General features: G+C 40.3%; 1 protein-coding gene and 1 long non-coding RNA gene across 2 annotated transcripts in view; one reads left to right on the forward strand and one right to left on the reverse strand.

The window, feature by feature from the left end:
* The window catches only part of ATP13A4 (ATPase 13A4), a 203,815-nt gene that overhangs the window by 105,788 nt on the left and 77,740 nt on the right, over positions 1–20,287 (reverse strand). The window contains exons 5-6 of the mRNA XM_024244544.3: positions 12,102–12,275; positions 49–195 (exon numbers count right to left, since the gene is read on the reverse strand). Coding sequence (XP_024100312.2) covers positions 49–195; positions 12,102–12,275 — 321 coding nt within the window. The remainder of the gene's footprint in view (positions 1–48; positions 196–12,101; positions 12,276–20,287) is intronic.
* On the forward strand, positions 336–12,316 carry LOC129058761 (uncharacterized). Its single transcript, XR_008524119.1, has 3 exons — positions 336–454; positions 681–819; positions 11,955–12,316. It is a non-coding gene; the product is annotated as an uncharacterized LOC129058761 (long non-coding RNA).

The raw sequence follows: 20,287 nt of genomic DNA on the forward strand, positions 1-20,287 counted from the left end.
AAAAGATTAAATCTCTCTGACATCAGCAGTAGCCATAAGTTTACTTACCTTTAGGTCTGGCTTTCTTATGGCTCTATTTATGATACACTCCTCATCTGTAATGAGAGGGTGGCCAGGAGTGAGACCAAAGGCGCTGTTTAATGCTGACAGGTAGATCCATATTACCTTTTTCCAAGAGTAAATTTGGAATTCATCCTGAGGAGATAGACATCAAAACCCCCATGAAGTTAAGAGAGGTCAGCAGGCTACAATTCCACCTGAGAAACATCATTTTAATATAATTCTGTAAGTGTTTGGCATAGTGAACACTCTAGACAGAATGGTTTGTCTCTGAAAGATGATGGATCTAGAACCTTGAGGGAAAAAGACCTGTCATCATTGACTGAGGAATCTGGATATGAAGATGAGGCACTGACACATAACAAAGCTTGAGAATCAGGAGGCTCATTCGCAGGTAAGAACTAGTTCACCCTATCACCTTTCAATCACCTTTCAGCCCATGACCTGATAACCATCCCCATCTTTCAAGGCTTAACTCAAATTCCACCTCCTACAGAACAGCCTCATTAACACCCTTCCTCCAACAGAAAAAAAACAAAAAACGAAAAAAACCTGTCACTTCGTTAACTCCAAAAAAATGTTAAGTGTCCTTCTCTTGTGCTCTTAATCACTTTTTTTAGTTCTTCTAGACTACCTGGAATGTAGGGACCACGTTTTATTGTTCCTTATCTCCCATTCATGTGGAGCACTGAGACCTGCTCAGTTAGAGTCTGAAGAATGGATGAAAAAGACTGAATCCATGGACTGAACCTGCCCAAGGTAATTGCCAAGATGTTAGCACAGGTGGGGTTGAAGATGGCACCTTATTGCATGACCCAAATTAAAACTGCTTCCCTTTGCAGTTCACTGATTACTTCATCACGGAGTAAAATTAGAGGGAGAAGCACAGGATTGAGAAACAGATACCACAATGGTCCCTTAGAGACCGATTTGACAGTGGTTATTATCTGAATAGGTAAATACTAAACATAAAACCCACTCAGATGACTGATAAACCTCAGGATTCAAGAAGTATAACGGAAAAAGTCAAACGTGGGAACAATTTGATGCTTGGGAAATGTAGGTCAGAGTTGGGAATTGTCTCCACCACCACACCCATTTTTGCTATGAAGAGTGCCCTAGCTGACTCTGCAAAAGGCAGAGAGGGGAAGATACAATCATTGTAGCTAATCTCTTATATTCGTCCTCCTAAGAGAAAACCATCTGTATGCCTTTGCTCCTGCTGCTTCCTTAGCCTGTAGTACACATTCTTCTCTCTTCTCCTTGAGTCTTTACATGGCTGGATTCTACTATCCTTCAGGGTCCAGCTCAGAGTTCTTGTCCAGCTCAGAGTTCATGTCCTGAGAACCTCTCTAATTACTCTGGGTGATCTCTCCTCTAAATCATCAGGATACTCAAGATTCCTACCACATTTTACCCTTTGCCTATCCACCTTACCACTTCTCTTGGACTGTGGGTAGGAACTGTGTATGACGCATGTCTGCACTTCAGCCAGGCTTAGCACAGGTTCTGTGTGCATGCGCGTGTGTGTTTGTGTGTGTGTGTGTGTGTGTGAGAGAGAGAGAGAGAGAGATGAAGAAAGGAAGGAAGCCAACAAGAGGGGAAAATAACCTTAATAGAAATTCAAATGTTAATTAATTAATCAATTTTAAAAGCCAGTGTAATTGGCTGTTACCCTGTGGATTTAAAAAAAAGGTGACTAAATCAATTCAAATCAAATTGTATGGAGTTAAGAATGATGAGCCTAAGAATGGTGGAAGGGAGCTAAATTTTCAATGACTAAGCCACTGATCTGATGATAGACATGGTCTAGGTATGGTAGAATAGGCAACCAACTCTCTTGAACAAACTTTGACATAGTTTAGCATTATATAGCTTTGCTTTTGACTTTATCAAAGCAGTTTTTAAGTAAGAACTTTCCATTTCTAATAATATTTAGTATTTGTTTCACACTTACTATGTTCTAAGCACATAATGCCAGATATGTATTATTTCATTTAATGTCAAAAACCCTATGGAATTGTTACAGTTAATTATTCTCCCATTTAGTTGGCAAGGAAAGAAAGACATACTTGGTAACTATTAGAGCAGGGACTTAACAGTCACATCCCCACTCTTGCTTGCCTCCTCCAGAGTCCCCTCTAACCTTCCACTTTATTCTACATTTTGCTAAAAAATATAATTTGATTGGACTGCCATTTTTATGTCGAGCCTGAACTGGAACTGCTAAAAAACATAGTTTCAATGAAAAATTTGGTAAGAAAATGTATAATTTATAGGTAAATAGGAACACAAATTATAAAAGAGCCATCAAGACCAGAGACCTCTGGCCACCAAGTAGGGACAATTAGGAAGACAGCAACTATTAATCGTCTCCAGTGAATTAAAATAATATTAACAACTAATTTTCATATGATTACATAGCAGTTTGTAGAAATTTTGTTATGTTATCTTATTTTAGGCTTACAGTTCTCCAATGTTGGTATTATAATTATCTCCATTTTGCAGATGAGAAAACTGACCATCAGCAAGGCTAAGAATTGCTCAAGCCAGTCTGAAATTGGTAGTAGGAATAAAACTGAGACCTGAGTCCAGATCTTTCCATTCCAAATCTTGGTCCCTTCCTCTTTATTTCAACAAGTTGTCCCATGGTGTCTATGGCTTGCATGTAAAAATCACCTTGAATTCTGTACCAAGTGACAAATAGTATCCAGTTTCTCACAATCTCTGCTCTCCTGACAGCATAGAATCTAATTCCTGAAATCAAGCTGTCACCCTCTGGCCCTGTGTGAAAGCAGACAGACCTCCAGACTGTAATGCCTAAAGAGGGAAAAGAAAAGTGTCCAGTTCTCAAAGGCCATATTAATCCAGTGCACCAACTGTATGCCTTAGTCTAAGTGTGTATTAAAAACTGACATTCATCTATACACCTATCTCTTCTTATAGCTCATAATATTACCAAATCAAAGGTACTTGGATATATTTGCCTTTAAGCTCATTTCCTACCATCCCCATTTACTCCCAATCCCAATAACTCATAATTCTGTATGATACAAAGTAGAATTCTATAGAAAAAATAAAAGATAGGACAGCTAGATGACCCTTTTGCTTAGAGTAGGGGAGTGACACTGATTTCTCTCTTGTATACTATCCTGTTGAGGACTCTGTCAAATCACCCAGCTTTTTAAGGAAAAAAAGCAAAGAAATGGAAGGAAAGTATACCAGTGTGAAGTGGTCACTTCAGGCAAAATCATTGACTTCTCTGTTTTCATTTTGGAGTTGTCCAATACGGAAAGAGCACAGGCTTGAGGCCTGAACTCAAATCCCAGCTCTAAACTGTCTTACAACTGTCTGAAGCTAATTTTCTTTATTTAGAAAATGGAGATAATACCAAATTTCATGGATGTTTGAAGGATTAAATGAAGTATACATAATGTGTCTGATCCAAGGTTTGGCCCATAGCAGGGAGGCAACAAATGGTATAGCTCTGTGCCTCATTTTTCATAGCATGTTGTTTCTGAGATCTTTCTGTAAGTAGAAACTTATTCTCCCTTTGAGGAAACTCTAAAAGTCTCTCAATTTTTCCTTTTTGGAAAAGCAGCATCTTTACCTGTAAATGGCTTCTTCTACTTTAGTCTGTTTCCCAGCTCTCTTCAAAGCAGGTAATGATTTGTAAAATACTTAAATGTACCGGAGGAGCTACCATTTTAAATAATTGGTTTATAATGCAAATAATGCAAAGTGCTTGCCTGGCAAATCTGGACTTTTTACACCTCAGGTCTCATTGAGAAGGCTCTACCTCCTTTTTATCAAAAATATTAACTGGATCAGTCCTTGAACTCTAAAAAAATAGGTTTTACAAAAATTCAAGAGTGCATTTCAAAAGTCGAATGTATACAAAGGACAAGTGTTTGACCTGGACTGAAAAACAGAGGAAGAAACCTGGACATTTTTTATTTCCTGTGGCTTTGTACTTTCTGACCCTGGAAATGCCAGATAAACTTTTAGATTTTAATGAAGCAAGCTGTCTCATGATATGTTTTGGCAGTGTCCCCATCCAAATCTCCTCTTGAATTGTAGTTCCCATAATCCCCTCATGTCATGGGAGGGATCCAGTGGAGGGTAATTTCATCATGGGGGCAGTTACACTCATGCTGTTCTCATGATAGTGAGTGAGTTATCACAAGATCTGATGGCTTTATAAGGGGCTTTCACCCTTTTGCTTGGCACTTCTCCTTGCTGCCAGCATGTGAAGAAGGACATGTTTGCTTCCCCTTCCACCATGATTGTAAGTTTCCTGAGGCCTTCCCAGCCATGCTGAACTGTGAGTCAATTAAATCTCTTTGCTTTATAAATTACCCAGTTTTGGGTATGTCTTTATTAGCAGCGTGAGAACAGACTAACACATCTTGCTTACCTAATTCTATCCTTTTACAATAAGAACCTCATCCCTTGAAATTTAAAAGCAATATAATGGTCACTTCAAGTTCAGGCCAATGCTGTGACCTCTCTTGTATAGTTCACTACACAAAAAAATGTAGTTCTGAGCTTGCCTTAAAAAGAACCCATTTCAAAGTTCCAATGAGACATTAGAAAATGAGTAATTTTCTCCTGGAGATGGATACATTGCAATGCTAAAAGGCTGAACTCTAGCTCAGGTGAAATACCTAGAAGATTATGGAGAATGTAATAATAAATTTCTCAGGCTATTCTAAAATGCTGCACTGCCTTTATAGACCCATAACTTTGGTAAAATTCTTTCATTTTTACATCTATCATTTTTTTCTTTCTTTTTCCCTCTCTTGGCCAGACTCATTGATGCTCTTAACATCCTGACCTCATATTCCCAATGTTTTTTAGTTGGAAAAAAGTTGACATTGGCTAGAATATAGGATTTAGTTATAAGATACATAAAGTTCTAAGTTTTGGAGAAATTCTCACAATTATTATCTCAGTATATGTTGTCCAAAAAAAAAAGAGGAGGGAGGGACAACACAATGAGGTTATTAACAAAGCAAAGGCTATGTTTTTGTTAGTGTACAAAACAAGGAAATCTAGAAAACTCAGCATACATTTTTTTGGAAGGATCGGGATTTGGGGCTTGCTTATTTTTGTAGTTGTTTTCTGAGGGGAAATGGAGCAGTGGATTAGCTGGTTCATTGTCTGAAACTTCTGGAGATATAGTGTATAGTAAAAAGTTGACTAATGCCCATGGAATGCCTGTATGCCAAACAGTCTTTATTTCAGAACTTTACACATATCACATTCTTAGTTCTCACAAGAAGATAGGTATTATCATTAGCCCCGGTTAACAGAAAAAAAATGGAGGCAAAAAGAGGTTAAATAACCTGCCTGTTATGAATTGAGTTGTGTCCCTTAAAATTCTCATGGTGAACCCCTCACCTCCAACATATTTGGAGATAAAGCCTTTAAGAAGGTAATTAATGTTGAATGAGGCCATAAGGGTACACACTAATCCAATAGGACTAATGTCCATATGAGATGAAGAGACACCAGGCATGCAAGAGCACAGAGAAAAGACCCCATGAAGACACAGTGAGAAGACAGCCTTCTTCAAGCCAGGAAGAGATGCCTCACCAGAAACCAACTCTGCTGGCCCTAGATCTTAGACTTTCAGCTCCCAGAACTACAAAACAATACATTTCTGTTGTTTCAGCAAAACCCGGTATGTGGTATTCTGCTATAGAAGCCTAGCAGGCAAATACACTGCCCAAGGTCAAGAGCAGTGCTGGGAATCAAATCCAGGTACTCAGAATCTAGAGTTTATTCTTAAACCACTTCACAATGCTGCCTCTGTAGAATCTGGTCACTGGACAGAGAGTAATTCGATCTCTAGTTCCAACTCTAGTTCAACTCTCATCTTACGGCTATAGGACCCTGAGAATTTTGTTTAATTTCTCTATGCCTCCATCTGTAAAAATGGGAGAAAAATAATCTCTACTGGTAAGGACCAAATGAGACAACTATATGTAAATACTTTGCAAACTGTTAAATCGTAATATTATAAAGGATAATAGTCTGAAAACGATTTATCTCAACATTGAGTCATTTCTCAGAGGCCAGCTCACAGAATCTCAGAGATTTGTGGTGAGATGTCTAATGAAAGACCAGGTTGAAATGGGACTGAGTTGGGGAGTGGGTAGGAAAGCAGGATTCAGAAGTGGGAATGTGTACCTGAAAGAAACATAATGCTATATTCTCTTTCTCAACTGTGACATTCCACTTTAGCATCCTTGAGATAAAATTCTGGTAGAAACAGTGAGACTATTTATTATAGATTCAACTTAATTCAACGTATTAAATTAAATTAAATAACTAAGCCCTGCTGTGGCCATGTGCTAGGTGCCATGGGGAATGAAATGTATACCACAATCACTGTCTTCAAAAAGCTTATAATCTAGACTGTCCAGGAAAAAAAAAAAAAAAAGCTGAGAAGTTCCAGGAATAGAAAGCTTATAATTTTAAAGGATCAAAAGCCACAAAAAGGAATCCAGCACCGTGAGAAAAAAAAGACCCAGGACTTAGAGAAAGTCTTAGGTTTAAGTTCTTTGCCCCCATATTCCGTCCACCTGCATCACTCTCCATGAGCCTGCCCCCAGCAGCCACCATCACCTTTTAACTCTTATCCTTTGGTGCTCAGAAAGCCTTCCCTGACTGCTTTGACTTGGACAAATCTCTATTATATAATCCTACCATAACCATGAACCTATCCTAAGGAGTACTTTTAAGAGGTGGATTTTTACATTTATTTGTGTAGTGATGTGATTAACTCCATGAGGTCAAGAACCCTGGTTTTATTAATCACATACACACTCACACACTTGCCTGTGAGCCAGCACTGTTGGCTGGCATACAACGTGTGCTCCTCAAATGTATAAAAAAAAAAGAGAGACATAAGAAAGGAAAGCCTGGTTTTGATATTTACTGGGTTGTAAAGTCACTTGGCCTCTTTGTATCCTCATCTGTAAAATGGAGATGATAATGGCCATTTTCCAGGGTTGTTATGAGAATTAAATAATCAATGACATACTGACTTATAAACTGTAAAGTGAATAGTATTTTAATACAAGATAAAAAGCACTACAGCAGTCACAAATGAAAACACAGAGCTAATGCCGGACAGGCGATTGACTCCCTCCCTTCTGAACTGGCGCAAAGAATGAATCAACAAAGACTTAACAGAGAAGGTGATATGTGGCTGAGGAATGAGGAGAATTTAACAAGTAGAGACAACACCTACTTTCTACATTTACTTGAGAAAGAAAAGCATGTGTGTGTGTTGACTCCTCACTAGAAAATCACTCTGTAAGGACAAGGATTTCCATCTGTTTTGCTCATAGTTATATTCCCAGGGCCTATGCCAATGTCTGGTACATGGTTGGTGCGTAGTAAATACTAACTCACTGAAAACATAAGTGAATGAATGCATGCATGAATGGAGGAGGGAAGGAATTATCAGAAGAAACTTTATGGGTAAAAGCAGGCACAAAACAGTGTCTTGTTCCAGTAGAAACTGGTCCTGGTGTGGGGAACATGGGCTGTGAGAGACCAAGTTGCAGAGGAGGAGCGGGGAGGAGAGGAGGTAAGGGACCCCGTGAACACAGATGCTGCCGCCTGACAAGAATACTGGTACACTAGCAGACTTTAAGATGACATTTGCGTGGCTGATTTGCAGAGCCTCTAAGTTTTTGAACTAACGCTCCAAGCCCTGACATCTTTAATTGAAACTGAAGCGAAGATACTCCCCATTAAAACATCAAACGGAAGTGCTTTGAGTCAGGCCGCATTGCTAATCATCACAAAGCTCTCCTCTGCACATCATGGGTCTTTGACAACATGTAACCTACAATGACAATGGGGGAAAAATGTGTTTGTAATTACAATAAAGACGGAAGCTATGAAAATCATCAGGAGCATCTGAATTCAAAACAATGCATATAAATCATGTCGTTTGCATAGAAACGTGGCATTGCTACTGATATTGGTTAAAAATCAGAAGTAGATGAATAATGAACAGAATGCCGCTTTTAAAATTATAAAATAAAAACCTAATTACTCTTATCTTTTGGAAAAATCTCTCGGAGTCCTTAATAAGAGAAGAAGAACTGAAAACAAACTGTGTACTCTAGACTTTCAGTCAGTACATCATGGTCTTTTTTTTTTTTAATGTCAAGAAATGACTGCCTAATCAGTAACTGTGATAATGATCTGTAATCTTACCAGTGTGAGATTGATGATAAATAGCAAGTACTGATTTTTTAATAACATGAAGAACAGATATACAACACATTTTCAGGTAGGAGTCATCCAGACCTCCTTAATGAAAAATCGTCACAGTCCAGCTATTGTAATATAATTCAAATAAAATCTTTTAAAGATGTCATTTTAATGCAAATAACCTAGCAGCAAACTTTTAAACTATTGGTGCCCAAAGCTTATTTTTATCTAAGTCTCAGATAGTAAGAATGTTTGAAATAATTGAGTTCTTGTCTAATTACCTAAAGACTAATTTAGAACCTCATTTATTTGGAGAGTCTCTGGCATAGCAGATCCATTTAAAATGACACACGAGAGCAGGTAATTAAAAATTAAAGTTGAAATCAAGATGAAAAAGGCAAGATTGAAGCCAGCTTAGACTGCTCTGATTAGCTGTGGAGGTGCAGTGAAATTCAACAGGGGCTTGATAGACTGTCAAAGATGCAAAGAAAGAGGCAGGATGATGGAATGCAGCTCCCAGGGGCACCAAAGCTTTTTTGAGTCTTTCCAGTATATGTCCACTTGCAAAGCTGGCTACACGCAACTAGGAGAGATCACCCGACTGAGTACGGATGAGAGCTGGAGACTCCCAGTCACAGAAAACCTTCCCTCATGTCCATTGTCCCAGAGGGGAATGCCAGGCTCGTGGGTAATTAGGAAAAGGCACGTCATCCAGATAAGCAAGACCATTAGACATGGGTGCACCTTGTGCATAGCAAGCTCTTTTGTATAGAAAGCACTTTTGGAATGGCTTGAGCAATGACACACACACACACAATCAAAATGGTGTTTGATAATGCATTTTACAGTTTGCAAATGCCTTTTGCATAGACAATAGCCCTTCATTCTCACACTAGCCCCATTTTACAAGTGGCGAAATTGAGGTCCTAAAAAGTTAGGTAACAAACCTAAAGTAGTAGGACAAGAAATCAAAACGTTTGACTCCAAATCCCAAAACACATCATCTCCTCATTTAGTGACACTCTTTTTTTATTCACTCTTAATGGATTTTTTTCTTTTCTCTGTCTTCATTTTCCTCTTACCTATTTTCCTCCCTTCCTTTTCCATTTCCTTGCCCATTTCCTCTTATTCTTGTCTGTGCCATAACTCTGCCAGCAACTCAGAGAGCACAGCTCAGCTGAACAGACCATCTCAGATCTGAAGAGCTTGCTGATGGACCCTGAAAGGCAGAACGCGGTTCTGTTTCTACTGTAGCAAAAGCATTACCCTCTGAGAACTAGTTGAGGGCATACAGATGGACTTGTAGAGTATAGTTAAATTATGTTCATGCCAGAAAATAATAATCTGATAGATTCTTAACTTCACGTGGAGGGGCTGATCTATAAAAGGGCCCAAAGATGGAGTCTTCCATACATACTCATGCCCCTGCTCTGAGCCCCAGAAAGCAAATTTTACCCCTGTCCTAGAAAGGCACTCAGGCTATGTATGGGAGGGCCACTCATAGCACTTTACTAAATCTGGATTCTTCTCTTTCAGATTATAAATATATACCGTCTGAGCCATACATCAAATGTCTAGGTCTCTATTTCTCTCCTAAGGACCAAGTGAACAAGTGAGCTCACAAATGGAAATGCAAACTAGTTACAGCAGTTTTTCTATAAATATGGCCCCTTGCCAGAATCATTAGCATCACCTGAGAACCTGTTAAAATGCAAATTCTTAGGTCTCAATCCAAATCTAATGAACTAGAATCTCTGGGACTCAGACCCAGCAAGCTGTTCTGATAGCCTCTCTAGATTATTTTGATGCCATTTGAAGTGTGTGAACCCTGGTCTAAGTACAGTTCAATGGAAAAGCCCTTGACTAGGAGCCAGGACTCTTGGAACTTAGTCCTGGTGAGGCCCCTGACTCACACGTGAGCTAGGGGAAATTGTGTCACCTCTCTAGCCCCATTTCCTCACCCATCAAATGAAGAAGTCTTATGTGGGGTGCCAGGCACTTTTCTTTTGTGCACATCCTGTGAGTCTTCAGGAAGGATGACACGAGGCATCAATGAAGCACAGCTCCAGCTCAACATCACCAATATCACTTGCTCTTATTCCACAATAACCTCTTGCTTCCTTAAAGTCTTAAAGCTTATTCTCCAAGAGTCTCTAGTAAAATTATAATTGAACTTGTGAGAAGATGCCTCAGCTATCACCTGTATCCTGGCTCACATATCAGCTAAGCTAGAACATAGAACAAGTATTTCCTGAAGGGACCAAGATCCAGAAATGAAAGGTGAGGCTGGCCCCAATGGAGCAAGTCAACAAAGACCAACTTCCTCCAGTTCTCAGGTTCACTGGAGTTTAGCCTCACCTCTGTTAGATCTCTTTTTGGCCAGTTATAAGGCTGATTGCTATCCTCCTCTCTTACCGCATTAAATAGAATATGTATCTAGAGAGATTGTAATATATAAAAGGAAGCTAAACTCCCAACAGAGGTTGATTTATCAAGAATTTGGTTGTCATTCGGGGCCATGGGCTGATGCATTCTTATAAACACTCAGTAAAAGTCAACTAGAAGAGATTCCTCTAGGAGACTGTCCTTTCACTCTCTTTAATAGAAACATCCACTTCAGCCTGTCAGCCACCACATAGTAACAGGATCGCTACCACATGCAGGAACTGGGGGTGCAGCAATTAACCAGTTAGAAATGGTCACTTCCTTTGAGAAGCTGACAGTCCCGCAGGGATGATGCACATTGTCTGAGTGCCATGAGTGCTGTGAGGAATTGGTATGGAAGGAAATACAGGGAAACTCACCCAAAGCCAGAGGCTTTTATTAACAGAGAGAGGCAATGACCTCAAGGGCAAGATGGCTGCACTTTTTACCCTAGTGTATCTGCAGAATGTGACATGCTCTCATCAATCAGCTGGGACAGACAGCATCCTCCTCAGAGGGATGCTCCCCACCCGTTTCCTTCTTTTCCTCAGTAGTCACTCCAGTGCAGGGAGTGGGATATGTCAGGAATCGAGAGGAACGGTCAGTGTGAACTCAGTAGCCTATAGCCTGACTTGACTACTTCACATTTCCTGTTATTTTTAGCTATTAACATGTTTGTTCCCTGCTCTAGCATTCACGAAACTCACAACTTTAAAAGAAATATCTTGTGAAATAGCTCTTCTTAATCAAACCTCACCATCTACAATTTTTAATTTAACTTATATTTTAAGATCGGGGAACATGTGCAGGTTTGTTATATGAGTAAACTTGCTTCGGGTTTGTTGTACAGATTATTTTGTTACCCGTGTATTAAGCTTAGTACCTATTAATTGTTTTTCCTGATCCTCTCCCTCCTCCCAGCCTCCATCTTCTGACAGACCCTAATATGTGTTGTTCCCTTCTATGTGTCCATGTGTTATCATTTAGCTCCCACTTACAAGTGACAACATGCGGTATTTGATTTTCTGTTCCTGCATTAGTTTGCTAAGGATAATGGCTTCAGCTCCATCCATGTCCTGAAAAGGACATGATTTCATTCTTTATTATGGCTGCAGAGTATTCCATGGTGTACATGTACCACATTTTATTTATCCAGTCTATCATTGATGGGCATTTAGGTTTGTTCCATGTCTTTGCTATTGACCATACACAAATTATTGAAATCCTGCTAGATGCAAGGCTGTGATGAAACCTAAGGAACCGAAGACTGGAGCCTCCACCTGCTATCTGTCTTATGCACATCTCCCCCCAGCCATCCCATAACACATTGTCCAGAAACAAAAGGGGGATGCCAGCTACATAACCAGGTACACACTTACTGTTGTCCTCAGCAACACAGTGTCTGCTTCTTGCAAGGAACATGGGACACAATGTGCCCAGACGTGCCATGCTGGTCTCCAGTAAAACACCAACGGGAGGATTCCAAATGAGAAGATGGATCCAGCAAGGCAGAGACTTTTTCGGCAGCCTTGAGTCCGATAGCCAAATATCTCCTGGGACAGAATCAAAACGATCCCAAATATTGGTTAAGCACAATAAACAATAAATGAACAAATACTGATTTTAGTGATGGAAATGGGGGCAGAGTGAAGGAGTTGAGGAGGGTGAGGAGAGGGCAGGTCCCTCAGGGTGAGGAGGGATGGAGAGAGTGGAAATGGAATCTTGACAAAGAAGTGTAAGAAATGATCCCAGGAAGCAAGGAAGTCACAGTCTAACTGAAACATCAGTTTCTATCATTTGAGCACCTAGCTACCCTGTGCCAAGCACTATGCTAGGTGTTTAGATGTGTTGTCTTAAGTCTCCCAGTCATGCCTATCCCTTTGTTTTCCCTGAACTGAGATAATTATCCTCATTTCATACATGGTGGGACTGAGCTTAGAGTGGCAGAATGGGATGATGTGCCCAAGGCCACACAGCTAGAACATTCCGCTGCTAAGATTCCAACCCAGGTCTGTCAGCTGGCTAGCCGACAGCAGCACCAAGAGATTCCCTTGGCTGGGATCAGCAGACACAGGAGAAAGAGAGAAAAGAACCAGGCCTTGAAATCTGAGTCAGGATTGGGTGAAAGTATTTGACCATAAGAGGATTAACAAGTAAATGCCAACTTGCTCTTGGGAGTTTGTGGTAGAGTTGTGCCTTCCCACGTTCCTTCCTCATTCAGCAACAAACAAATTTATGTCAAGAGGAAAACACCACAGGGATTATTTGGTTTACTTCAACTCATTCTACTGAGCACCAATGCATCATGAGAGGATATTATTAGACCCCAGAGGATACATACGAGACAAGATAAGAGTCTCACCTCTAATAAATATAAAATCTAGACAAATGTCTTCCTTCCAAGGAAATCCTGAGATAGAATAGAAAACCGTCCCTGAAGTTTGTGGTCTTAGTCCCACAACTTTATCCCACAAAGTCATGGGTATACTTTATACTGGTTATGATCGCTAAAATTGAGAGGTAGTAGAGTGTCCTGGTTAAAAGCACATTCTCCGGACCAAGACTCTTTGGGTTCAGAGACTAGCTCTGCCACTTACTGGGCATGTGATTTTTCAGTACATTATTTAACCTCTTTATTCCTCAGTTTGTCTTCCATAAAATGGGATAGTAATAGTACCCACATGACAGGGTTGTTGTCCTATGTAAGCATTTACTACGGCTGTTGCTGCTATTACTTGATCACATGTCTCTGAAATAGACCTGAAATTCTATCTACCAGTTTATTGGCACTTAGGCACAAGAATTCCTAGTGTCAATAGTTCTGCTCTTGCTAGAATTGTCTCTTAGGATAACAAGGGAGCTGGAACATAAAACTTTAAATCTATCAACTTCTTTATCTCACCTGATAAAGATTACATTGCCAGGAAAGGTTCTGTGATGCTTGGCTGAAGGTTGCTTTTGTGTGTAAACATCAGATTCCTTTCTACTGTTAGCAATACATACAGGTGCTGAATGGCTTTCTTAGGCATTGTCCAAATTTGGCATAACTGATAAAATGTTCTCATTAACTCAGAAATACAATCTCTTAACTAATTTTGCAAAGTAGAATGTAGATTCTGACATGAATACTCTTCTGCTCCAAGTTCAAGCCATTGCTCTCCAGATGCCAAGCCTAGAATGGCTCTGTCCCCTCAACACACTGGCAGCAATGCTCTCTTAATCCCACACGGAGCAGTGCCCCAGTCTTAATTTCCTTACTTGTCCTGAGTCCAGCTAACATTCCGCCACGTGCTTTTTCTATGTTTCAACACTTTGGCATAGATCAATTTCTACCTTCCGACTCAGCCATTTTTTCATCTTTTTAAAATATTATATTTAAAAGTTTCCTTATATTGCCAGTCAGTTAAGCCCCCATGTAATATGCCTGAGTTACTCGGTTCTATAGCAAAAACCTCTCTGTTACTATGCATTCCTTTTTGGGCTACGCAGTGAGGGCTCTCTACAGTTTCCAAAGTGTCTTTGTGTTCATTGTCAATATAAAGCAAACAGAAATTATTTATTTATTTATTTATTTATTTATTTATTTTATTATTATTATACTGTAAGTTTTAGGGTACATGTGCACAATGTGCAGGTTAGTTACATATGTATACATGTGGCATGCTGGTGTGCTGCACCCATTAACTCGTCATTTAGCATTAGGTATATCTCCTAATGCCATCCCTCCCCCCTCCCCCCACCCCACAACAGTCCCCAGAGTGTGATGTTCCCCTTCCTGTGTCCATGTGTTCTCATTGTTCAATTCCCATCTATGAGTGAGAACATGCGGTGTTTGGTTTTTTGTCCTTGCGATAGTTTACTGAGAATGATGACTTCCAATTTCATCCATGTCCCTACAAAGGACACGAACTCATCATTTTTTATGGCTGCATAGTATTCCGTGGTGTATATATGCCACGTTTTCTTAATCCAGTCTATCATTGTTGGACATTTGGGTTGGTTCCAAGTCTTTGCTATTGTGAATAGTGCCGCAATAAACATACGTGTGCATGTGTCTTTATAGCAGCATGATTTATAGTCCTTTGGGTATATACCCAGTAATGGGATGGCTGGGTCAAATGGTATTTCTAGTTCTAGATCCCTGAGGAATCGCCACACTGACTTCCACAATGGTTGAACTAGTTTACAGTCCCACCAAATTATTATCTTAATTCTCCATTAAGGAAACGAAAGTTCAAAGTTACTATAATATCTTTAATAGTAATAATAGTGATTATTAACAACTAATTATTGATAACAGTGCTAGCAGCTAACACTTATTGGGCACTTAATAGCCTTTCACTAAGCACATGATACATATTCTCCCATTTAGTTGAAAAAGATTAAATTAGTTTCCCAAGCCACAAAGCTCATAACTAACTCAAAACTGGGCTTCCAGTCTAGACCTCTGCAGGTCTAGATGGAAGATGATGTGGAAGATGATGTGGGCTGGCCATTTCTACTCCTATGCTCTTCTTTATCCTTTTATTTCAGTTCAATTTAACAAATGTTTGTTACATGTCCACCAAATGGCAGGCATGTGCTAGATGCAGATAAATAAGACAATATATCCAGTCTCAAGGAGCTCATTAGTTTAGTGGAGAAGAGAGTCACACAAACAGCTAAGATTAAACAAGGTTAGAGCAATAAAGGGTTACATGGAGAGATAACCATATAAATTGTCACCTGAATGGGGTGCTATTAATAATAACACTGGGACAACAGGAGTAGGTGGGTGTGAAGCGAATGCTTCACTGTAATTTCCAGGCACTACAACCGTATTTTTTATTTTATTTTATTTTATTTTAAGACGGAATTTTGTTCTGTCACCCAGGCTGGAGTGCAGTGTCGCGATCTCGGCTCACTGCAAGCTCCACCTCCCGGGTTCACGCCATTCTCCTGCCTCAGCCTCCCGAGTAGCTGGGACTACAGGCGCTGGCCACCACGCCCGGCTAATTTTTTTTGTATTTTTTTAGTAGAGACGGGGTTTCACCGTGTTGGCCAGGTGGTCTCGATCTCCTGACCTCGTAATCCGCCCGCCTCGGCCTCCCAAAGTACTGGGAGCCACCACGCCCGGCCTACAACCAACTGTTTTAAATGAATGCATTTCAATGGATTTACCTCGCTGCTCACCCAATCTGGACACCTATTAAAATCCTTGCCTCTGTACAGTTTCTTCTTTGCCACTCTTAAATACTAAAGAACATTTTTCTAAGTTTCTTCCAAGTTAATTTGACTTATAGATTCAGGTGAAAAATTCTCAACATGAATGACCTAATCTAGAAATCTTAAACTGGAGGCTCAAAAGGAATGACCTACAGTCTCGTTTCTTTTTTACCTGTTAGGTATTTCTTAAAACTTTAAATTTGTCCCCCAGTTATTTTCACATAAAAATTATGATTTCTACTTTTTTCTTAAAATAAATTAAAATGGTGACAATATTGTTCCCACATTCTTGCACTGCAGTAATCAGTCGGAGAGCAAAAAAAACCATGTGTAATATAACCCAGGAAATAACCCAGATGCCATCAGTGGGTGAGATGTACTGTAGTGTGTCCACACAATGAGATTTAATACAGCACTTCAAATGTATGAGCTCCAGAAACACACATCAATATGGATGACTCTTAGTAATAGAATAGGAAGTGAAGAAAGTCAGTGCAAAGGATTGTAATAGCATCATAACCTTTTTATAAAGTTAAAAACAACTAGCATTTCAATTATTTGGGGGATATATCTAGATAAAAGAAAACCATAAAGGAAGGAAAGCAAGGGAATGATGAACACATGATTTAGTACAGTGGCTGCCTCTGTTGGGGAAAGGCAGAGGAATAAGAGGCCATACTGTTACATGCAGATTATTATCAAAGTCCTAGCTTTTGTTTGTGGTGATGGGTTCAGCACATTATTATAAAGAACTAATAAAGTAGCTAGCCAAATTAATGCAACACAACATGGGCAAATAATATGAGTGTGTCACGAACCAAAGATTATGGATAATCTAATTGTGAGTACCTCAAGTCTTAGGAGAAAAAAGAACCAGCCAGAGCAAGTACCATATGCCCCCTCTAAAGGAGCAGGTGCCCACTTCTTTTCCGTGGTTCCTGCTTTGCTTTCTTTTTTCCCCAACACTGAGGCTATATGTTAGGTTCCGTCTCACATCTCATGCCAGACCTGCTCATTGGAGCTACAGCCTCACCCTGGAAACCAGTGGTTCGCAACCAAGGGAGAGTTTGTCTCCCAGGGTACGTTTGGCAATGTCTGGAGATATTTTGTGGTCACCCAACTCTCAATTGGGTGAGTTACTTCTGGCATCTGATGCACAGAGGCAGGAATGCTTCTAAGCACCCTACAATGCAGAGGACATTGCCCTACCTCCACCCTCCACAAGAAAAAAATTATCTGGCCCAAAATAGTGCCAAGATTGATAAAACCTGCTTTAGACATTTTAGTTCCCTCCCACCTAAACTAGGCAGATCTCTAGGTCCTAGTGCCTAGGATGACATCTTCAGCACCCAAAGAACTAGAAAATTTTGATTTTGAAACCCATGGTAAAAGAGGATTGACACTTAATACTAAATGACCAACAAAGTAGGTAATGGTTGCAATGCAGCCCAACAAATCATTTCACAGATAAGGAAACTGAGGTACTAAGAGAGAAAGCAGATTGCCCATGTGATCTACCACCTGCCTTCCTCTCTTGGACCACTCTCCCTCTATATCACTCTGTACCAGCCACGAGGACACTTTCCATTTTGTTGAATTCACCCAGCCCTTTCCTGCCTCATTGTCTTCCCATGGCTTGCTATTTCTCATTCTTTCAGTCTCCTTTAAATATTTGCTTTTCAGAGAGTTCTCAGTCAACCATCCTATATAATTAAGCCCCTAATCTCATGTGCCCTTTATAATACTTTTGTAGAATTTTCATAATTTGCAATTTGTAATTTTTTTTTTTTTTTTTTAGACAGAATCTTGCTCTGACTCTGTCGCCCAGGCTGGAGTGCAGTGGCACAATCTCGGCTCACTGCAGCCTCTACCTCCTGGGTTCCAGTGATTCTCCTGCCTCAGCCTCCTGAGTAGCTGGGATTACAGGCGCCCGTCACTGTGCCCAGCTAATTTTTGTATTTTTAGTACAGACGAGGTTTCACCATGTTGGCCAGGCTGGTCTTGAACTCCCGACCTCAGGTGATCCAGCCACCTCAGTCTCCCAAAGTGCTGGGATTACAGGCGTGAACCACTGCACCTGGCCTGCAATTTCTATTTTTTGCTTGCTTTTCTGTTTCCTCCTTTCTGCTCCCCTACAACTAGGCTTTAATTTATGTCATAGTAGGATCAATTCAAGTTTTTTCTTCCAACGTTGTTTACCCAGCATCACATACATTATCTGCATGTAGTGGGCACTCAATAAATATTTGCTGAATCAATCAATATATAAATGAGTGGCTATATTAAAGGAAAGAATAAAGGATGGAGGCAAAGGTGGGAAAGGGAGGGAGAGAGGGATGAAGGGCAAGAGAGAAGGAGGGAAGGGAAGTTAATAAACCCGTACTCTCCTTGTTCCTAGCCCAACAAATTTAACTGTATTATCTCCTTGGACACTAAAAATAAAATCAGTCCACTGAGGGGAGGAAGGAGAAAACATAGCAACTCCCAGATGCTGCTCTGTGCCTTTGATCATTAGGAAATGTTAAACTAGTCACATCATTTGCATTACATCAAGTTAATCTCTAAGTCTAGGTTTCCTGAATGACTGCTAGGATTTTTGCTTTTTCTTTCTCTTTTTAGCCTGTCTCCAAGAGTTGAAAAGATGCTAAAGGTAAGACTGAGTTTTACAAACTCTCTGTCTTCAACAGAGCCAAACCAAGGGCCTGCCCTGGAAGGGACAAACTGGTTAGATATCTACTCTCCAGTCTCCTGCTCTAGTAAAAAAAAGTGTGTTCACAATCACTTTAGTGTGACTTGTGCTGAAGTCCCAGTCTTGTATATTACTTTGCAAAAAAAATTATTATTATTAAAAATAAAAAATAATAATCTCCAACAATGACTACTGGCAGGCAGCTGAGTCCCATTTTCCATTAACAATGTTTACGTCCATTCAGTGGTTACAGGAGTGGCCCTTGAGGGGATCCTGAGGAACGAAGTGAACTGGCCACAGCTGGCAGATAGTTGGGATGCTAACCAAATTCTCTTCCCAGCTTTGGAATGTCACTTCTCTCTCATTCCCAGCTTTGGAATGTCACCTCTCTGGTCATTGACTCCCAGTTTCTCTTGCCACACTTTCTTTCTCATGATTACTATGGGAAACAATAGAATGACACCTGGCCCAGGTGTCAGGCTCAAGAACCAAGGCAATGATCGTAAAAATGCTTCTGTGCTGCACCTCCAGCATAAAGTCTTTAAAGTATCTTTGCTTCAGTTTTCAATTCAAATTGCTTACTATGTCTAAGACAATGGGTAAAGTATGTCTGCTAGAGATAAATCTTCCACCCTCAAGGAGCTGACAGAAGAGATGATGAGTTTTAAAATAACTATAATTCAGGGCAGAAAATATTAAATGCCATATGAAAAGCACAAGGGAAAAAATAGTTTCAAATGATGAAGATCTCCCACTGAGACAATTAATAGGAAAAACTTTCCAAAAGATAATAATTTGCAATTGACTTGGAGAGAATTGGTAGAATTTTGATAGCTGGGAAAGGAGAGTAGGAAAGGGCACTCCAAGTGGAGGAATTAGCCTTGAGCAAAGGTAGACTATACAAGGAATATATTTAATGACAAAATGTCAGGTTAATGCCTTACAGGAGTTCCAAATACTCTAATGTTACGATTAACTTAATCGTGTATGGTTAGATAATACAACTTTGGTTGGGACTTCGGGATTCTAGGATCTGTACGCTACTCTAGCTATGGCTTTTGAAAATCAAGTTTGCTGAACCCTTAAAAACTGCACCTCCAGCCAGGTGTGGTGGCTCATGCCTGTAATCCCAGCATTATGGGAGGCCGAGGCAGGCAGATCACCTGAGGTCAGGAGTTCGAGACCAGCCTGGCCCACATGGCGAAACCCCATCTCTACTAAAAATACAAAAATTCGCTGGGTGTGGTGGCACACACCTGTAATCCCAGCCACTTGGGAGGCTGAGGCAGGAGAATGGTGTGAACCCAGGAGGCAGAGGTTGCAGTGAGCCGAGATGGTGCCACTGCACTCCAGCCTGGGCCACAGAGCGAGACTCCATCTAAAAAAATAATACTAATAAAATAGAAAAATAGAAAAAAAAACTGTACCTCCATCTTTCCCCCTCCACAGTCAGCAGGTGGACCCCTCATAATTACCCTAAAGTCAGCATTCCCAGGGAAAGTTAGTGACAGAGGCCACTGCCTATGGCCATTTCAGCTGAGCGGCAGTCTGATTATGGAAGTAGGCTAAACAGATGTGTTTGGGGCTTTAGTTTCCTTTGACTCAGGGTTCCTTTTCTCAGCCCAGTATGTTGTCAGCTACTGCCTATGGAAACTCCTCCTTGTCACACAG

The sequence above is a fragment of the Pongo abelii genome, chromosome 2 (assembly GCF_028885655.2).
Source record: "Pongo abelii isolate AG06213 chromosome 2, NHGRI_mPonAbe1-v2.0_pri, whole genome shotgun sequence".
In the NCBI taxonomy this organism is placed as follows: Eukaryota; Metazoa; Chordata; class Mammalia; order Primates; family Hominidae; genus Pongo; species Pongo abelii.